Source organism: Plasmodium falciparum (genome assembly GCF_000002765.6).
Source record: "Plasmodium falciparum 3D7 genome assembly, chromosome: 9".
Classification (NCBI taxonomy): Eukaryota; Apicomplexa; class Aconoidasida; order Haemosporida; family Plasmodiidae; genus Plasmodium; species Plasmodium falciparum.
In genome coordinates this window covers 865,001-885,744 of record NC_004330.2, presented here as the reverse complement: position 1 = coordinate 885,744, position 20,744 = coordinate 865,001, and the positions used below count along the sequence as shown (strand labels likewise).

The 20,744-nt window shown below is 17.7% G+C and overlaps 6 protein-coding genes across 6 annotated transcripts in view; 3 read left to right on the top strand and 3 right to left on the bottom strand.

Annotated features, from left to right (window-relative positions):
• Nucleotides 1-152: 152 nt before the first annotated feature.
• PF3D7_0921700 (conserved protein, unknown function) lies at nt 153-2,230 on the top strand (the record flags this gene model as incomplete). The annotated part of the gene is made up of 3 exons (XM_001352052.1): nt 153-1,526; nt 1,657-1,781; nt 2,020-2,230. 3 exons carry the CDS (start codon nt 153-155, stop codon nt 2,228-2,230), a joined length of 1,710 nt encoding a protein of 569 aa, XP_001352088.1.
• A 397-nt stretch (nt 2,231-2,627) lies between these two features.
• On the bottom strand, nt 2,628-7,741 carry PF3D7_0921600 (tetratricopeptide repeat protein, putative; the record flags this gene model as incomplete). Its single annotated transcript, XM_001352051.1, has 2 exons — nt 2,628-3,196; nt 3,358-7,741. The coding sequence occupies 2 exons, from the start codon at nt 7,739-7,741 to the stop codon at nt 2,628-2,630; spliced, it is 4,953 nt and encodes a 1,650-aa protein (XP_001352087.1).
• Nucleotides 7,742-8,877: 1,136 nt separating this feature from the next.
• Nucleotides 8,878-10,143, bottom strand: PF3D7_0921500 (conserved Plasmodium protein, unknown function; the record flags this gene model as incomplete). The annotated part of the gene is made up of 1 exon (XM_001352050.1): nt 8,878-10,143. The coding sequence occupies one exon, from the start codon at nt 10,141-10,143 to the stop codon at nt 8,878-8,880; it is 1,266 nt and encodes a 421-aa protein (XP_001352086.1).
• A 644-nt stretch (nt 10,144-10,787) lies between these two features.
• PF3D7_0921400 (NifU-like scaffold protein) lies at nt 10,788-11,774 on the top strand (the record flags this gene model as incomplete). The annotated part of the gene is made up of 2 exons (XM_001352049.1): nt 10,788-11,346; nt 11,590-11,774. The coding sequence occupies 2 exons, from the start codon at nt 10,788-10,790 to the stop codon at nt 11,772-11,774; spliced, it is 744 nt and encodes a 247-aa protein (XP_001352085.1).
• A 520-nt stretch (nt 11,775-12,294) lies between these two features.
• Nucleotides 12,295-13,919, bottom strand: PF3D7_0921300 (conserved protein, unknown function; the record flags this gene model as incomplete). Its single annotated transcript, XM_001352048.1, has 2 exons — nt 12,295-13,522; nt 13,687-13,919. 2 exons carry the CDS (start codon nt 13,917-13,919, stop codon nt 12,295-12,297), a joined length of 1,461 nt encoding a protein of 486 aa, XP_001352084.1.
• A 1,334-nt stretch (nt 13,920-15,253) lies between these two features.
• PF3D7_0921200 (conserved Plasmodium membrane protein, unknown function) overlaps nt 15,254-20,744 on the top strand; it is a gene marked incomplete at both ends in the record, with an annotated part of 7,711 nt that continues 2,220 nt past the window's right edge. Inside the window, 2 exons of the mRNA XM_002808898.1 lie at nt 15,254-18,836; nt 19,119-20,744. The exon at nt 19,119-20,744 is cut by the window's right edge and continues 1,044 nt beyond it. Coding sequence (XP_002808944.1) covers nt 15,254-18,836; nt 19,119-20,744 — 5,209 coding nt within the window. The remainder of the gene's footprint in view (nt 18,837-19,118) is intronic.

Here is a 20,744-nt window from a genome sequence, read left to right as displayed (position 1 = left end):
ATAAAAGTTTTGTCATCACATAACCATATTAATTGGATAAAATATTTATATTATTACTTAAATAGATGAAAAAAGAAAGAAAAAGAAGAAAGAAAAGAAAAAGAAAAAAAAACAAATAATACATTTATATTTATATGTTTGTATACATATAAATGGATTTGAAAAAATGTGTTATTAATTTGATTCTTTTATTTTATATTAACAAGTTTATATGCTATTTTTGTTTTACTCATAATTCCTTTGGAAGTAAAAATAATTGTTTTTTCTTTTTAAATAAAAATAATTATATAAAAAATATCAACATTATTGATCGAGTTAAGAAACTTTCCAACTTTGAACTTCATCTGATTTTTAGAAAGTTAAAAGATCAATCAATGGTAAAAAGTATTCCTGGTCATGTGAGAAGAAAAAAGAAAAAGAAGAAGAAAAAAAAAAAAGGTAAACAAGATGAAGAACCAAAAAAGAAAGTCAACAAAAAATTAGCAAGGAGGAAATTACTTAAATTCTATAAACTTAAAAGAAAAAATGAAGGAAAAGAAGAAAATGTTTTCGACGATAAAGAAAAATATTCTGTATTTGATTATATTGAAGAGAAGATGAAAAATCCATCGAATAATTCATTTAATAATAAGGTTGATATTAATATGAAAGAAAATGATCCATTATTTAATGAGGGAAAAAAAAAGGAGAATATATTATTAGGAGAGAAAAAAGAAGAACAACAAGAACAACAAAAATATATATTAGAAGAACAACAAAAATATATATTAGAAGAACAAAAAAAATATATATTAGAAGAACAGCAAAACTATATATTAGAAGAACCGGAAAATATAACAAGTGACAATGATATAAGGAATAATGAAAATACTGAAGATGATAAATATAATGATTTAGAAAATGTAGAAAAGAAAGATGTAGAAACATTAAGTAAAAAGGAAGAAGGGAAAACAACAAAGAAAAAAAAAAAATTAAAAAAATTGAAAAAAAATATGCATATTGGAAAATATAATAGAAAAGTATATACATATAAAAAAAAAGTTTCTATAGATACTATTCATGAATATATATTAAACAAACAATTAAAAGATAAATATATATTAAGAAGAGATTCTTTAAAAAATGTTTTTGTAAATATGCCGTTATTTAATTTTTATAATTTCTATAATTTCTTTCAAATAGATCATGTAGAAAAATATAACAAGTCTAAAATTTTAAATTTAATTTATTATTATTTATATAAATATAAAAACAATGTTGATAATAAAACCAAATATGACCTTATCAAAATAGATGATATAATTCAAAAGTATGATAAAATCACAGATGATAAAATAAAAATGAATCATTATTTAGAATATTATATTAACATGAATAATAATAAGTATTTATATATGAATATAGACAAAGATTATACTTTGAAAAAAAAAATCACAGATGCCTTTACTATAAGTAATATAAACAAGGTTGATTCACTTCACATACATAATTATAAGGTTATATGGACAATACGGAACGTTCAAGAGGTATAAAGGGAAATTATATACACACATAAAAATATTCTCACATATATATATATATATATATATTAATATTAATATGTGTGCTTGATCTTAAATTCATTACACTTATGTATATTTACATTTTATTTTTTAGAAACTATTTTGGAGATTCCGAGAAATGGGAAACATTCCTTTGACTACTTCCGCCTTTACCTTCGCAGGGAAAAAATCATTCAAATTGAAAATATGGATAGATGGACATAAGTCCTCAAAAAAAAAGTAAGTTTAAAAAAAAAAATCGTACAGGACTGTAATATATTATATCTGAACAAAGTTGTCATATGTCATATGTACATAAATTGAAGTTTAATCAATATGGGAAAAAAAAAAAATATAGAAATAAAATGAAGCATTCACATAACGTGTATACATACATACATACATATATACATATATATATATTTATATAATATCTTTATTTTTATATTTAATTTATATTTTTTTTAACACTTTTCAGCTATGTAAGTATTGGCTTGAAACAACTTGAAAAGTATTCCTTGCTCGATGAATATATATGCTTTTCTCTTAATGGTATTGTTAGAGGACCCTTTACATATTTGTCAAAAGAATATTATCAGAATTGTTATAATTTTTGTAAATTCGATGAACTTGATTTGCAAAAAGATGAATTACAATTAAGTGTTTATGTGCATGATGGTATTGTTTAGTTGCCTATATCATGTACATTTTTTTTTTTTTTTTTTTTTTTGTAAGCATTATATAATTATATATGTATATATATTTATGTGATATATATATATATATATATATATATATATATATATATATATATATTTATGTAATATATACACATATTAAATTTTAATTTTTTTCAACAAGTTTTATCATTTTTATTTTAAACTAATCTTCACAATAAAAAAATTTTAAAAATATATAAAATATAACATAATAGTTTTATAAATTACCAAAAAAAAAAAAAAAAAATAATAAAAAAGAGATCAAATATTTTTAACATTTCCAATATATATTATATACATATATATATGTACATATATATATATATATACATATTTATGTATATGTCTATTCCCCATTATGTCATTTTTAATCAATAACCTTTTTTCTCTTTTTTGGACTTGGCTCTTCAAATAAATCAGAACTATTGTCTGAAGATTCATAATTACGTGATTCTTCAAAAGATGAATTTTCCTCCTCTACATTGATAATATTCTTATTTGAAGGTGTAGGTATACTATCCAACTGAATTTCATTTGTTTCTTGTATAATATCATTTTGATGATCATTAATATAAAAAGAATTATCTCTTTGTTCACTTACATTTATTTTATCAGATATGTGATATGTTATTTCATTAACATCTCTTAATAATTCTGCATGCAAATTTTCTTCACTTTTTTTTTTCATCATTTCTAAATTCATTTGTTTTCTTTTCTTTTCTTCATAGATTTTCTTTTGTATATTAACTTTCTTCATCTCATACAATTTCTTTTGCTTTAACATAGTTGGTAAGCTGCTTTCTATATATGGCTTGATTTTTTCTTCAAATTTTTTATATGTGGATATTAAATATTTTCTGCTAGCCAAAATTTCCAAGTTCTTTTTTTTTATCTCAATGATATAATCTCCTTCCTTATAGTAATTGTACTTTTCATCTAAAAAAAATAAAATAATATAATAATATAATAATATACATACATATATATATATATATATATATATATATATATATATATATTTATTTATTTATATTTCCCAAATGTACACATATATACACAAATTACATTTTCTGAATTATACATATCATACAACCTACCTGATGATAATAAAGGAGCCGTTGTGGTAAAATGCTTAAGATATAATAACGTATATATTACTTGAAAGGAAAAATGTATTAATCCTTTCATAAAAAAAATATTTTTTAGATCTACATATTCATAACTCAAATATTTGGATACACAAGAATCAATAATTATAATTAATGAATTTAATATAGAAATATCATAAGGCCACTTCTTATAACATAGATATAATAAATTAATAGCGTCATCATATTTTTCCAAAACATGTAAATAATTTGAATAACACAAATAAATTTTTTTATCGTTAAGTCCGTATTTGACACTTAGATTAAAAAATAAATTTAATTTATTGAGAAATAATTTATTATTTATTATATGATTATTTCTTATTAAATGATTAAACATAAGATAAATAATATTTTTTATACTTGATATATAATAAAAAGATAATTTTTCATATGAGTCAATTATTATTTGAAAGGATTCATAAGCTATATCATATTTATTATTTATATTCAATAGCACTCCTATTAAATTAGCTATAAAATAATTACTTTTTTTTTCTAATAATAGTTGTATTTTATTATATATTTCGTTTATTATAGAATTTTTTTCTTCTTTGCTTTTGCATTCTTTAATTTTATGAAACTTTATTATAGATATGTATGTATTAATTAAAATACTATCATTATTATGTGGATTATTTTTATTTATATTTACATTTTTATTTTGATCTTCTCTTTTTAACTTTTCCAATGTATATATACTATAATCATAATGCTTTCTTTTATAATGCATATATGATTTTAATAAATGTAATTTTATAGAACTAGGATTTTTTTGTAATCCATTATCTATAATTTGTTTAGCTTTTAAAAAGTTTTTATTTTTTATATATATATTTGCTAATCTTATAAAAGCACATTCATAATTTATATATATTTCTGTAAATATTTTATACATATTTATACATATATTTTTATACCCAACAATTTCTAATAAAATTATGTTGTTAAAGGAAATGGTTATGTATAGCTTTTTTAGATAATTTATAAGATTTATATATCTTTCCTTTTTCATGATTTTATTATATATTTCATGAGTATTTTTTTTTTTTATCATATTATGGTTTTTTATATTTATTATATTATTTTGTATTTCAAATATACGATGATATCTTAATATATCTTTAATATATTTTAGTTTTTTTATATTTTTTTGAAGCATTTCTTTACATTTTAATTTGGATCTATTTATTGAATTTATAACATTCTCATGAAAATGTATGCTTTCATTTATGTCTATATCATCTTTTTTTTTTTGATCATAAAAATTTTGTTCTTCAATTTTTAAATCTTTATCATGTATTTCATTTTTTCTTCGTTTATTATTATGACCAATAGTTGTATTATCACAATTACTTTTTCTTTTATTATTTTTATCTTGGTAAATGTGGTTCACCTCTTTCCTTGTCGCTACATTGTATAATTTGTCTTTGTTTAAAAGATTGTCTATATTACATAAGGATGATTTACCCTTACATAAAATAGCGTATGTATAATATGTATGAAATTTTTTTATCTTACAAAATATTTCATCTTTTAATAATTCTATCAATCCTAAACTTTTTTGCTTATAATTACAGTAAAACATAGATACAATATAATTATTAATTAATTCTATGGATAATTTAGGGGACTTATTTTTTATAGTAAAAAAATATTTTACTTCATATATATCATCTAATAATTTAAAATAGCTTTCAATATATTCATTACTATATTTTGTTATTAGCAATTCATAAATTTTGGCTTTTAATAAAATTATATCTAAATTATTATCAAATATTATTTCATTTTTATTAATAATTTCTATCATATTAAGTAACACCTTGTGTAGAATTTTTACATGTTGATTTCTATTGCTTTTACAGAATTTGTTATCTATATGGTAACTTACGTAATCATTTGTTTGATTATTCATATGGGAATCAATATGGTTTGATGTGATATCATTATTATGGGTATCATTTTTATGCAACTCATTTCTATTTACATCATTTTTATTTTCCCTCCTGTTGATTTCTTTTTTTTTTATTGTTTCCTTATTTAGTACATTATAATTCAAATATATATTCGATGTGTGTACAAAAAAATAGACATATAATTTAATGACATAAGCATTTCTACACTTTTTATATAAATATATTAAATTGCTTTTTGCCTTATTATATTTTTTTAAATGTATACAACATATTGTATAATAATATCTGCTTATATTATTTTTATATATAAGAAAGCTTTTATGATAATACATTAATGCTTTTTTCATATTCTGTAATATATGATAATATATACCAATTAAAAAATAATATTTACTTAAGGCTTTTTTGTTAATATAATTAAAATTTATTTTATGTTTTATTATTTTCAAAAGAAGTATAGCTCGATAATTTCCTTGAATTAACCATATTTCACATAAATCAAAATATAAAGAAATTATATTATTATTTAAATATATATCTTTCCATTTTTTATTTTTTACAAATATATTTTCATTATTAATTGATTCAATTGATTCATCATATTCATATATATCATTTTTATCTAATATATATATATCACAACAATTTAATAACTGCTTTAAATTTTGTGAACATTTTAATATACCACCTTCTAAATAATTATAATAATAAAATAAAGTTAAATTTATTATATCTTTCATATGTACTTTTCTTAAAAGATTTACGAAATTATTATTACTACTAATGGAAATTCCTTGATATGTTTTTGTATTTTTTTTTCCTTTAAGTTGTAAATTTTCTTCATGATAAAATTGTTCCTTATGTATTATGCTATCCAAATTTGAACCTTCATTAGATATGTCAACAGAATTGTAATGTCTATTAATATTACTATTATTATTATTATTATTATTATTATGAATATTATGCATATTGTTAATATTTTGAGTATTATTTTGATGTGTTCCTATTTTTATATCCTTTTTTTTATTCTCCTCATCATTTTGATAATTTTCCAAATTATTGTAATTATTTGTAGATAAATAATTATTCGAGTATTTTAAAAAATTGAACTCATTAATATATATAAAATTATTATGCTCTATAATTTTATTCACATAATTCATTAATAATAAAGAAGAGTTTGATATATATGCACATTTGTTATTATCAATTTTTATAGATGAAGTAAAACAATAAGAAGCGAGGGAGAAATTTTTTTTTTTTAAATAACATATACCAATAATATATTTTAATATAGATTTTATATTATTTGATATATTCATCAAATTTTTTATTTGAATATATTTATATGTATTATCTAAATTGTTATCAGAATTATTATTATTTGAATTATTATCTATATTATTATCTTCTTCATTTTCTGAAGTTCCGAAAAAAAAGAATTTTTTTTTTTTCACTGTTTTTTTTTTTTCATCTTTGCTTTCATTCATATCTTGTACATTATTCTTTGTTATACTTCTATTATCTGGATTGTTATTTTTATGGACATATTTAATCTTATAATCTTCTAATAATAAGTTTAGAAAATTTTGGAAATGGATAATTCTTATTAATACATATGATGAAAATTGAATACAAGCATCTAATTTATAAATTAAGCATAAGGCGAAAGATAAATATATGGAAGAAATAAAATCAAAATTATTTTTTTTCAATAATAAAATAAAAATATTTATACTATGAATTAAATAATTTAAAGGATTTGTAAATTCATTATTATTTATTATAACATTTCCATTTACATTTATTGAAGAATCTATTGTCTTTTTTATAACTGATGAAGAAAATAAATTATTTGTACCACATTTATAATCATATTTATTTAATAAATATAAATACATATTAATATTATATATTCCTTTAATCATAAGATAGGATAAATAATCATATTTATTATAATAATTCTTATTATTATATTCTGAATTATTATTCAATAATTTATTTACATCTTTATTTTCAGTATCGGAATTATATTTTTCTATTTCTTTATGATTGTCGTTTTTTTCTTTAATCTTCTTCTCAATTTGATTTAGTAAATTTTCTAATTTTATTTTTAATTCATCTTCTTTATTTTCATTTTTTACATTTATTATTTTTTCTAAATTATATACTAACAATAATATATTAAATATCTTATTATTATAATCCTCAAAAAATATGTCTCCTTCTTTAATCAAGTCTAAAAATAATTTATAATAATTCTTTTCATAAAATATAAAACTTATTTGAATCCAACCATTCATACAAATCTTCTCATCTTTTAGGATACTTTTTATTATAATATAATTCTCATCATTTATATCTTCTTCATTTATACTTATAATTTTATTTTCTCCTTTAAGGTATATCATACTTTTTAAGCAAACAAAAGCACCACAAAAAAATAAAAAATATAATAAAAAATTAAATAGTAAAAAATAAAAAAAAAATAAATATATGACTTTTGTTCTATATATATATAATATATATATATATTCATTTATTTATTTATTATTTGTTCATTTTGATGAATGTTTATAATAACAATATATAGATAAAAAAAAAAAAAAAAAAATTAAATAATTAAAAGAATAAACAAAAATACAAAATATATATTAATTATAAATAAGAAAAAACAAAGGAGAAAAAAAATATGTATATTAATATTTTATTATATTAAGTTTTTTTCTTATACCTTTTAAATTATAAATAAATATATTAAAAATATATAATAATATATTAATATGTTTTATATGGTATGTTTCAAAATTTATAAGTATATGTTTTTTTATAATAAGTATTTACACAAAACTATTTGATAAAAACTTTTAAAACATATATATTTATATGTTTATTAATATAAAATATATTTATCAAAAAACATATTCATATTTCTCCTTCATAAATCATGGGCTTATTATATATATATATATATATATATAATATATATTTTAAAATATATGCGCAAATTTTATAAGGCAATAGAAGAAGAAAAAAGGGGGGTAAAATTTATATAATACTATATTATATCATCTACAATTAAAAATATAAGCACTATTAGGATATTACAAAATATATATATATAATATTTTATATATGTTCTATATATATATATAAATATATATATTATAAGAATATATTTATTAAAATATATATTTTTTTTTTGTTTTTTTATCTTTTTTCATTTATTTATTTATAAATAAATTATCCTTTAATTTGAAACAAATTATTTTTAATTAGCCATAATTTTTTTTTTTTTTTTTTGTTCATATTATTAAGGGTAAAAAAAAATAAAAATAAAACAATAAAACAAAAAAAAAAAAAAAAAGTAACATACAAAAAATATATATATAAATAATATATAAAACAAAATTACATCTTTTTAATATATAATTGAATAAAATATATATATATATATATATATATATATTTTTATTTATTTATAATATCATCATTAATACATAATTCAGGTAAATAAAAAAAAAAAGAAAAAAAAAAAAAAAGACGTTTAATTATAAAATTTCTTAAATTTAATTTTCTTTAAATGGTACCGAAATTCTTCCTTTTGAGCATTAGTCCAAATGTGTATATTTATATTTCTTTTTATTTCTTTAATTAAGTTTGGTTTATTATAATTCGTCTTATTATTAACATCTTCATAGTTGGATGATAATAAAAAAATATCACGATTAACGATTGATGATAAATTATATATTTTTTCTTGCAAGTGCAAAAATTTTATATATAAATCAGCACCTGTGGAAAAATCTAAATAGACTTTTTGATTATTTATAAAATGAAAGAATATATTTGAATTTAAAAAAACATGTTTATATCTAGTAAAATAATATATAATTCCATTATTATTTCCTTTTGTATGAATATATATATTTTTTTTTTTATTTACAAAAATATTCATATATTGATAAAATATATCCATTCGATAGTTCAAAAAATTTATATATGCATTAGTATAATATTTATAAAATGTATAATGTTTAAACCATTGTATGTTTTTATTTATTTCGTTTATAATATGATTATATTTTAACAATGTGTTTAAGTGCTTATTTCTCTTAATTAATTTAATACATTGTTTATCATAATCGTTATTAAAAAAATAAGATATGTATAATGTATTGGGATATATAACATTTTTTTGATTCTTTTTATTCAAATTAAATATTTGCTTCTTTAACATAATACAATTATTATGTCTATTCTTTTTTAAATATGTATGCTTTCGTACATTATGTGTAGACTTAAAATTTTTAAAAGGTAGATCTAAAAAATATTTATTTTCCAAGAATATACCTAGAGTGTTAGTATAATTAAAATTTTCTCCTGGTAGCAAATTATTACAAAAAATTATATTTCGTTCATTCTGGTTTATTTTATTGTATATGTAATCCCTCACATCTTGGTGCGTATTGTTATTTATTAAATAAACATTTTCTATAATTTCATTTTTTTCAGAACTATTTAAATAATTCAATTTCGGTAACAATATATACACAAAGTAATGATAATAGAAGTAACTAATTTGGCTTGTTGAAAAATGAAGTACTAGGTTTTTTTTTTTTATTATGTTGTTTTGAATGATAACTTTATTCTTATTTAAATAAAATGGCTTTTTCAAATCTCCAAATAAATTATTTCTATTTGTTCTCTTTTTAAAGAAATTATCTTTATTATAAAGATGTAAAATTATATAGGAAAATATTGTGCTGAAGTAGTTTTCGGTACGTATATATTCTTTATAAATTTTTATCATACTGTAACTGTTTTTCTTTTCCTAATTTAAGAAAATGATATAATAACACAAGAGATTAATGGATGCTTATATATATTATGTTACTTCATTTTTTTTTATAGGAATATTTTATATAGATATATAATATTTTATTAAAATTAAGAAAATGATATCTACCAAAAGAAAAATAATTACAAATATATATATATATTAGTACATACGAAATGAAATTAGTTTTTTAATAATATATTTATACCTATAATATATATATAAGATATTAACTTATATATTTTTTATTTTATTTTATTTTATTTTATTATTTTTTTTTTTTTTTACACACTATAGGGAAAAAAAAAATTATGAACGGTTCAGGTAAAATTTAGAAAAAAATAAACATATATGTAACGTATTATATAAAATATATACAAATATTGTATATATTACAATTAAAATTCTTATTGAATAAATAAATTATATATATATTTTTATCTTAAATTTTATGTTTAAGCAGTTTGATTTGTTTTTATAATTCTTCGTGTTTTAATTTTTCTGTTTCTTTTTTCAGAATACATACATATATATATATATATATATATATATATTTATTTATTTATATATATTGTTTGCTCATTTTTATGGTATATTTAAATGTGTACTTTAATAAGATGAACTGTATATTCCTCAGTGTCCTTTTTATTTGGTATTTTTTTTTTGTGTATGTGAAAAACCTTAGCATCTTACAATATGACAAGGCAAAGGTGTTATTTATACAAAATAATTTCGAACCTTTAAATAATAACATGTTAAGGGTTCCATTGAATATATTAAGAAAAAGAACATACGTAGTAAAAAATAAAAAGAATGGTGTACCATTTCAAATATTTTTATCATCAGAAAATGATGAAGGTTTATATTATGAATTAAATCCTGAAAATGTGGAAAAGGTTTTAAATTTAATCAGACCTAAATTACAAATAGATAACGGTGATGTAGAATTAGTAGATATAAAAAATAATGATTTATATATTAGACTGTTGGGTAATTGTGTTACCTGCAGTTCTAATAGTATAACTGTATCTCATGTAATTAAGAAAACATTAAAAATGTATATAAGAAATGAACAGAATCAAGAACCCAATGTAATCATCACAAACTTTGATGAAATTAATGAACAAAATATTCAAAACTGCTTAAGTCAATTGAAACCATACTTGGATTTTTTAAGTAAGAATATATAAAAGTAAAAATTATAAAAATATAAATATATATATATATATATATATATTTATTTATTTATATTAAATATCCATTATTCCTATGTACACATGTAATTATATCTGCATACTTATATACGAATTGATATAATATTTAATATGTATAAAAATTTTTCAATATTTTAAACTTTATTAATATTATCATTATTATTATTATTATATAATATATTTTACTTTTTATAATATTTATTAGAAGTAGAAGTTATAATTAAAGAGTTGGTAAATAATAAGGAGAATATTAACAACTATGTTTGTTTGAAATTTCTAAATATAGAGAATTCAAGTGAAGAAATAAATATACCACACAACGTTAAAAATGAAATAACAGAAAGATTAAAGCAAAAGTTCCCTACATTAACTGTTAATTTTGAAAACTAAAAAAATATATAGAAATTCTTTTCTTTTTTTTTTATTTTGGTGAATGAACTGGAAATAAAAATAAATACTTTTTTGTATATATTGACATATATATATATATATATATATATATATATATATATATTTATTTATTTATTTATTTATTTATTAATTTTTATGTATGCATATATTATCCAAATGTTATTATTTTTATTGTTATATTATTTAATTGCTTTCATTTTTTTTTTATTTTTTAATATTATTATTTTTTTTTGTTGTTGTAAATTTTATTTATATATATTTATGTTATAATTTATTATGTTTAAAAAAAAACAAACAAACAAACAAACAAACAAATAAATAAAAGGATAACCAAAAAAAGAAAATATATATATATATATATATATACACAAAAAAAAAAAAAAAAAAACAACATATATATATATATATATATATATATATATATATATATATATATGCGTTAATGTGGAGAAAATTCAAAGACCTACATTTCCCTCTATTTTGGAATATTTTCATTTTTTCAAATTGTTATATTTTCTGGTGGCCAAGTATGAAATTTAACTCTCTTATGTTTAAGATGTAGTATATTTGAATCAAAATATTTTTCTTCATATAATTCTTTGGATTCCATTTTTGTTTTCGGATCTTGCTTTTGTTGAAATGTTTCTATAATTTTGATCAGCTGTGCTTCTTTTTGATCGTCATTTAGAGGATCCCAATAGCATTTATGTATATTAACAACATTGAAATTAAGTTTTTTAAATATACGATTTTTTAAAGATATTATACCACTAACAAGTGGTCTATTTTGTCCAATGGGATGAAAATAATCATACTCAATACATAGATTTAAAGGTTTATAAAAATGAGATGTAAAAAAACAATGTTGTTCATCGATTTTTCTTCCTACAGATAAATTAATAAAGAAATCTTTTAGCTGTAATTTATTTATAATATTTTCCATTTCAAGTTGCATTTTTTCAGATCCTTGATTTTGTGCTGTTATTAATATATTATCTAGCCATTTTAAATGTAAATATTCCTGAATGTAATATGGTATACTTTCTTTAATTTGTAATTCATTACTAGGTTTTTCAACATCACAACAATATAATGTCATATATAAAAAATATTGTACCCATCCACTTTCTGGTATATTTTCTTTTGTTAAGGAATTACATGCATTTTTTAAAATTTCTGGTAAAAAGCTATTTTCTTTTGAAGGATATTCATACATATTATTTATAACCATAACAAATGATAATAAGGACCAACAAAAGTTGGTACTATCTATTTTTCCTTCTTCTCTTCTCTCATAAAGATTATTCAATATTTTTATTATTAAATTATAATTTCTAGATAAATAATTTTCACAACCAAATTGTACACTTTGATTTGTTAATCCCAAATATGATAAACAAAAACTTATCATGCATAAAGTTGGGAACCGATATTTTTCTATATTCATTTCAGTTATTTCTAAAATTGTTGGAAGAAGAAAATAACAACGATAATCTAAACAACACATTGCATAAAGTAATCTAGGACAATGTCTTGCTTTTATTTTCTCTTTCTTTTCTATTAAATCATATACTAGATATTTAAATAATTTCAATTCATGAATAGCTTCTTTATCCTTTACACTCCAAAACGAGTTGAACCCAAAGATGTTGGCTAGCTGACAGAAGCATCGAATTAGCCAATTGTAATTAGGGTAATCTTCTTTTTCAATATAATCTTTATATAGCCTGTTAAAATAAAGTAACACAATAAAAATATATAGCTTAATAGATATATATATATATATATATATATATATGTATGTATATTTATTCTATGTTATCATATTAAAGATCAACACACAGATATAACTTAAAAAAAAAATAAAAAATTAATAAAAAAAAAAAGGTACCTTAATATAGATCTTGGATTAGAATAACACTTATCCAGCTTTTCAAAATATGAGGATACGAAATTTTCTGGTGGTACAAAATCAAATAAGTCTATTTTTTTCTTCTTATTTTTGTCATAATATTCTTTAGTTAAATAAGTATTTTTTATTAAAGATTCTGTAGCTACACATTCCTTTCTATAATGAAATATGTTGTGATATCGTTTAATATTTTTGACAATTTTTATATACATTTTAAAAAAATAAAACTAATAATAAATACATAAAAACATAATATATATATATATATATATATATGTATATATGTATATTATATTTTTTTAGGTTCTTATGTGGAATAAAATTATATATTTTTAAATGTATAAAATATTATTTGAACATTAAGGTAAAATCCATTTTGAACTACTTTTTATATTTTAGGAAAAATTAAAAAAACAAAACAAAAATATAATATTATAAAATGTTAAAACTATAAAAAATTAAAAAAAAGAAAAACATTTTTTAGTACATCTTCATAATATATATATATATATATATATATATATATATATATACTGAATAATTATTTAAAAAGTGTGTTGCAAATAGGTATACCTTTTTTATAAAAGAAAAAAATTTGCATAAGTTTTTACCAGGAAAATCCATAGATCCAAAATAGCATATAAGAAATTAAACTAAAACATAATAGTTATATATATATAATATATTTATAATATAAATTCTTAAATTTTTCCTTTATATTTTCTAATACGAACCAAAAAAAAAAGAAAAAAAAAAAAAAAAAGAATACATACATAAATACATACTTTATATATATATATATATATATATATATATATATACACTGAGTATATATATACCATATGATAATAATTTTATATATATGAACTACTTATATATTATTAAATATATTTTATATTATTATATATTCACATATGTATACATATATATATATATATATATAATATTATATTATATTATATTATGTTTGTTTTTTTTTTTATTGTGCATCTAACTATATTTTTGTAGTTGTTTTATTGTTTTTATAAATTTTTTTTTGATTATAATTATTATCTATATTTATTTATTTATTTAATTTTTTTTTTTTTTTTATGTAAAAATATTATAGAAAGATTATATATTATTAAAATAATATTATTACAATTTGTATTTTTTTACATATTTTATTTTATCTTATTTTACATTTTAATATATATATAATATATATATATATATAATATATATATATGTAATATTTATAATTCTTTTGTTAAAAATTTTTTTTTAAAACATGAAATATATTATTATATAATATTTGTATATATTTATATATGTATTTTATTTATTTTTTTTTTTTTTATTTTATTATTTTTTCGTGCTTCATTTTCCCAGATCATTTATAAAAAAGAAAATTATCATTGTTTGTTTTAATTAAATTGGGTATATATTAAAATCATTATGTTTTAATTAATTTATTTTTCTGTTTACGTGTATATTATTGTTCTTTTTTTTTTTTTTTTTTTTTTTTTTTTTATTTTATATATATTTTTGAAAATATTAATATAGGATGAAGAGCTACAACATACATGTAGAAAGCTCTGTCGAGAATTTGTTGAGTAAGTTGAAGGAGAAGAAAAAAAGATTGAAAGGAAAAAAAGATATAATAAATGATGTTGAATATTATATAGGAATTTTATCTAATATTAATTTAAAACATGTATATAATGAGAATTACAAATTAATTGGAATGCTTTTAAAAATTCTTATGAAACATAAAATATATGTGGAGACTATTATATTGGATAGGTTATTACAATTTTTAAATTTAAAAAACATCTTAGAAAAAGATAATGAAATAAATATAAGATATATTAATAATATATTAGTTTTAATTAATAATAATGAGAGTGTTCATTTGAATTCGAACACTTTATTTAATATAATGTTTGATACATGTATAATGTTGATAGATATTTTTGTGGATAATAAAATATATTCTGATGAGAAGAAATCATTTTATACCTTAAATATGGAAAATGAAAAGGAGGAAGATATAGAAATTGATACAAGTAGTAGTGTTTATGATCATATGAATAATAGTGATGATAGTATAAACAATCATAGTGATGATAGTATAAACAATCATAGTGATGATAGTATAAATAATCATAGTGATGATAGTATAAATAATCATAGTGATGATAGTATAAATAACCTTAGTGGTGATAGTATTATATATGATACAAGTAATTCTTCTTCTGACGATGATTATTCCGAAAATAATTGTCTTAATACAAAAAAGAGAAAACAAAATATACATGTTCTAAAAACAGACATGAATAATAATGATGTGATTAAATTAGAAGAGCACATAAAATATAATAAGAAAAGAAAAATTGAAAAGAAAACTTTTGAAATAAAAAGTTCGAATTATAAAGAATATGATATAGAAAAACTTTATAATATGATTAATTATATAAATAATATGTTCACCTTATATTTAAGAAAATTCAATAGTTCTATTATTAATGACCTTAAAATATATGCTTTTTATAATAATTTATTTGCTCTATATAGTTATGTTCATGATTATATACACAGAATAAATAAATTATCAATGTATAATAAAAAAAAAAAAAATGAAATAAATGATCATTATAATATTTATATTATTCTTATGAGACAATTATATTTGTTAAAGGAAAATATAAAACAATTTATTATATTAACTATAAAAAATAATAACACGAGCTATTTTAAAAATGTGCAGAATTTATTTAATAGTTACAAGGATAAATTAGAAGTTAATTATTCATTTTTCCAATTTTCAGAAAATGAAAAATTATTAGAAATAATATATATCATAATTAATAAAATATCCAATAAAGAAAATTCATTCTATTTACATATAATGAATAATAATAATAATAATAATAATAATAATATTATTAATATGAATAAAAATAAGAGAGAAAAACTTCTCTTCTATATAAAAAATGATAAAGAGTTAAATGAAAAGTATGCTTTTTTAAATATTTTAAAGATCAAGGGATGTATAAAAATACTCACTATAATAATTAAATATTATTTGATTAAGTATGATAAGGATAATTTAAATTTTTTACAAAATTATTTTCTTATCCTTTTGTTAATACCACATTTTGAATTGTCTATATATAAAAATGTGTTGAAGAAAGAATATATAAAATTATTCCATTGGAGCCATGTAATAGATGGGAAAGGGAACAATAAAAAGGATAATAATAAAAAATACAAACTTGCTAATATTAATCATGATAATAATAATGATAATAATGATGATGATGGTTATGATGATGATGGTTATGATGATGATAATGATAATGATGATGTTAATGATTATGATGATGATTTTTTACAAAGTAATAATCGTGATAATCTTCCCAGCAATGATAATAAAAGTCGCTTTTTTAACGAAGCAGATAATTCAAAGTTTAATATTCATAAAAATCATTCTTTATATTATCAAAAGTTAAAATTTAAAGTTGCATATTCATTATGTCATTTCGATGATGAAGTTACGATATATAGTAATAAAGAAAGCTTTAGTAATATACACATATTAGTTGAATATTCTAGATTAGTATATAAATATTTACAATATATAAATAAGAAAAGTAATGCAAAAAATAACTCCTTCTTGTTTATAAACTTGTCTTATTTTGTAAAATATATTTTTGATTGTGTAACGAACATATATTTTTCTCAATCATATTTAAATAATAATAAAGTTGGGATAAAAGAATGTAACGAGAAAATAATAGAGAATAATTCTGGTAATTATTATGAAAATAATTTATATATAACAGGAAAACCATATATAATATTTTATAATTCTAAATTGAAGAATATATTTAGTACATATAATAATATAAAAAAAAGTAAATATAAATATATGTATAAAAAAGAGGATTATAATAAAAATGAAATTAAAGATAATGATGATAATGATAATACGAACAGTGTAGTTCATTTATTTTGTATGTTAAATAAAAAAAAGAAAAAGAAAAATGAAATCAACATATATTTAAATTATTTAATATTTACAAATCAACTTAATTTAATTAATATAATAAATTTTGATATAAATCCATGTACATTTATCGTTTCGACTCTTTTTTCATTTATTAAAAGGATTAATGAGAATTCATTTTATTTTAATTTAAGTACATTCAATAATAAGCAGGTATATAATTTTACAAATCATATAATAAATAACATTCTAGAAATATATATAAATATATTTGAAATAAATGGTTTTTTAAATTTTATACATAAATATATAGGAAATTATAATGCTCCATATTTAAGACAAATTCATTTTTTATTTACTCCTATATATATAAGTATATTTAATAAATATATGCATAAATTCACAGATAAATATTCTTCTTTTCTATTATCATTTATTGAAATATATAAATTTCATATAAATGAATTTAATAAGTTGCATGAAAAAATATTTTTGTCATTAAAAAATAACGAACAAGTATGCAGTACAAATAAATGCTTTAAAATAGAATGGGAACCTATGGTAAAATATCCAAAGAAATGTAATAATACAACAGATAATAATAGTAATAATAATATCATACAAATAAATGGTTATAATTATTCAATATCTCAATTAATTCAAAGATATCAAGTTATGTATACTAATCTTGAAACATTGGAATATATTTTGTGTTGTTATTTAAGATGTACTTATAAAAATTATATTACAAATAATTTATTAAATAATATTCAAAATATATCAAATTTATATATCCAAAAAAAACAAAACATACTTACATTTCATGAATATGTTAAAGGAAATTTTATTAATATGAAATATTACAATTTTTATTATAGCTTATATGTATATATTTTTTTTAATTACACTATATCAAGATTAGCATTATATTCTTTATTAAATGATCAAATAAATCTAAAACACACCAAGCAAAATCTACATATTATAATTAATAAATTGCATAATTGTTTTGTAGATATACAAGTGATGTATGAGCATTGTGTTAAGGAGTCAGCGGTTTATAAATTTTTCGACATCCTTCAAGTGACCTTGGAGACTTTGTACTTTTATATATATTTCTCTGATTGGCACATCATGGGTAATAAAATATTTTTATATAACATAAAAGGGATACAAACGTTGTAATTATATATACATATATATATATATATATATATATATATATATATATATATATATATATATGTATATTTATTTATTTATTTATATTTATTTATATTTATATTTATTTATTTATTTTTATTTATTTATATTTATTTATATTTATTTATATTTATTTATATTTATATTTATTTATTTATTTTTATTTATTTATATTTATTTATATTTATTTATATTTATTTATTTTTATTCTTTTTAGACAAGGATGCAATTATTAAACATTTTAAAGAAATAATCGGAGTGCTACAGAAGAACGCCCTCGAAGAATACTCCTATGTTATTAAAAAGAGGATATATAAACATATCTCATATTTCTTTATATATAACTACAAATATTTGATCAAGATATTTAACGACAAAGAAGGAGATATAGAAAACATTTACGTTCAAATTATAAAAACCTTATTTATTGATATAAATATTATAAAAAATGAAAACAGCTATTTATTTTTTTATGAACTTTATGTAAACATTAAAGAAAATGAAAAATTATCTCGACTACTTACAGAACTTTTCACGTTACATTATATTTTAATTATTAACAACTTAGAAAATGAAATAATGGATGCACAGGAAAAACAAAAATTAAATAATAGAAAAAAAATATATAGAACAAATAGTTATCATAATAATAAAAAGAAACAAATTGAACAAATAATTCAAAATATAAACAGTAATAAGAGTGATTATAATATAGACGAAAATAAAATTGATTATATTAAGAAAAAAAAAAATATATCCATGTCTTTTGATAATTATATAAATTTGTTAATAAAACAAAATAGTTATTACATGTACACAAATAATTGGTATGAAGTTTTTAATGTAAATCAAAAGATTATTCTCCAAAATAATGTGAATGATAATTATGAAAATAAAATGATAGATATATTTTTAAATAATAATAATATGAATATAAATAAGTATGACATAAATTTATATTATTATAACAAAAATGAACAAAATAATGATAACATAAATATAGATGTATGTATTCTAAGCAAATTTTTTGTTTTATTTAATAATATCGAATATATACAAGATACATTATATACATTACTTTGTAAAATATTTGATAATTTTACAAAATATAATATTTATTTTGAATATATATTAATAAATATACTATTATGTTTTATTAACAATTTACAAAATATAGAAAGTAGTAAGAGAAAAATAAATATAGAGACATTTATTAAATTTTCTATGTTGATATTTAAAAAACAAAAAGATTGTATTAATAATAATGACACACAAAATTATAAAAATAAATTCGTTTTAAAATTATTCTTTCATATATTTTTTATTTATATAAATATATACTATGATGAACAAAATATTTCTAACAACGTATCAAACCAATTTAAAGACGATAAAGAAAAAGACATTTTGAATCATGTAAACAAAAATATTAATAAAAAAATAAATAAATCAAAAGTAATTAGTAAAAAATTAGAAATATCTTTCAATTTTTTTATTAAATATTTTTTATTAACGCACAGTATAATTATGAATGAACAAGATAATAAACAAACAAATATAACTGATGAGAATATATCTTATTTATTAAATAATATGAAAAGTACTAATTGTCATACAAATAGTGATACAAATAATGATACAAATAATGACACTCAAAACAATCATCATTTATTTATAAGTACTAAAACAAATTGTGATCAGGAATTATTAAATAACATGAAATGTTTTCTTGAAAAAATTATAATGAATAGTAGTGAACAGAAGAATAATATTATCATACAAACAAATAGATTCTTTTTAGATTTAATCGAATATGTATTTTTTTCCTTTTCAATCGATATAG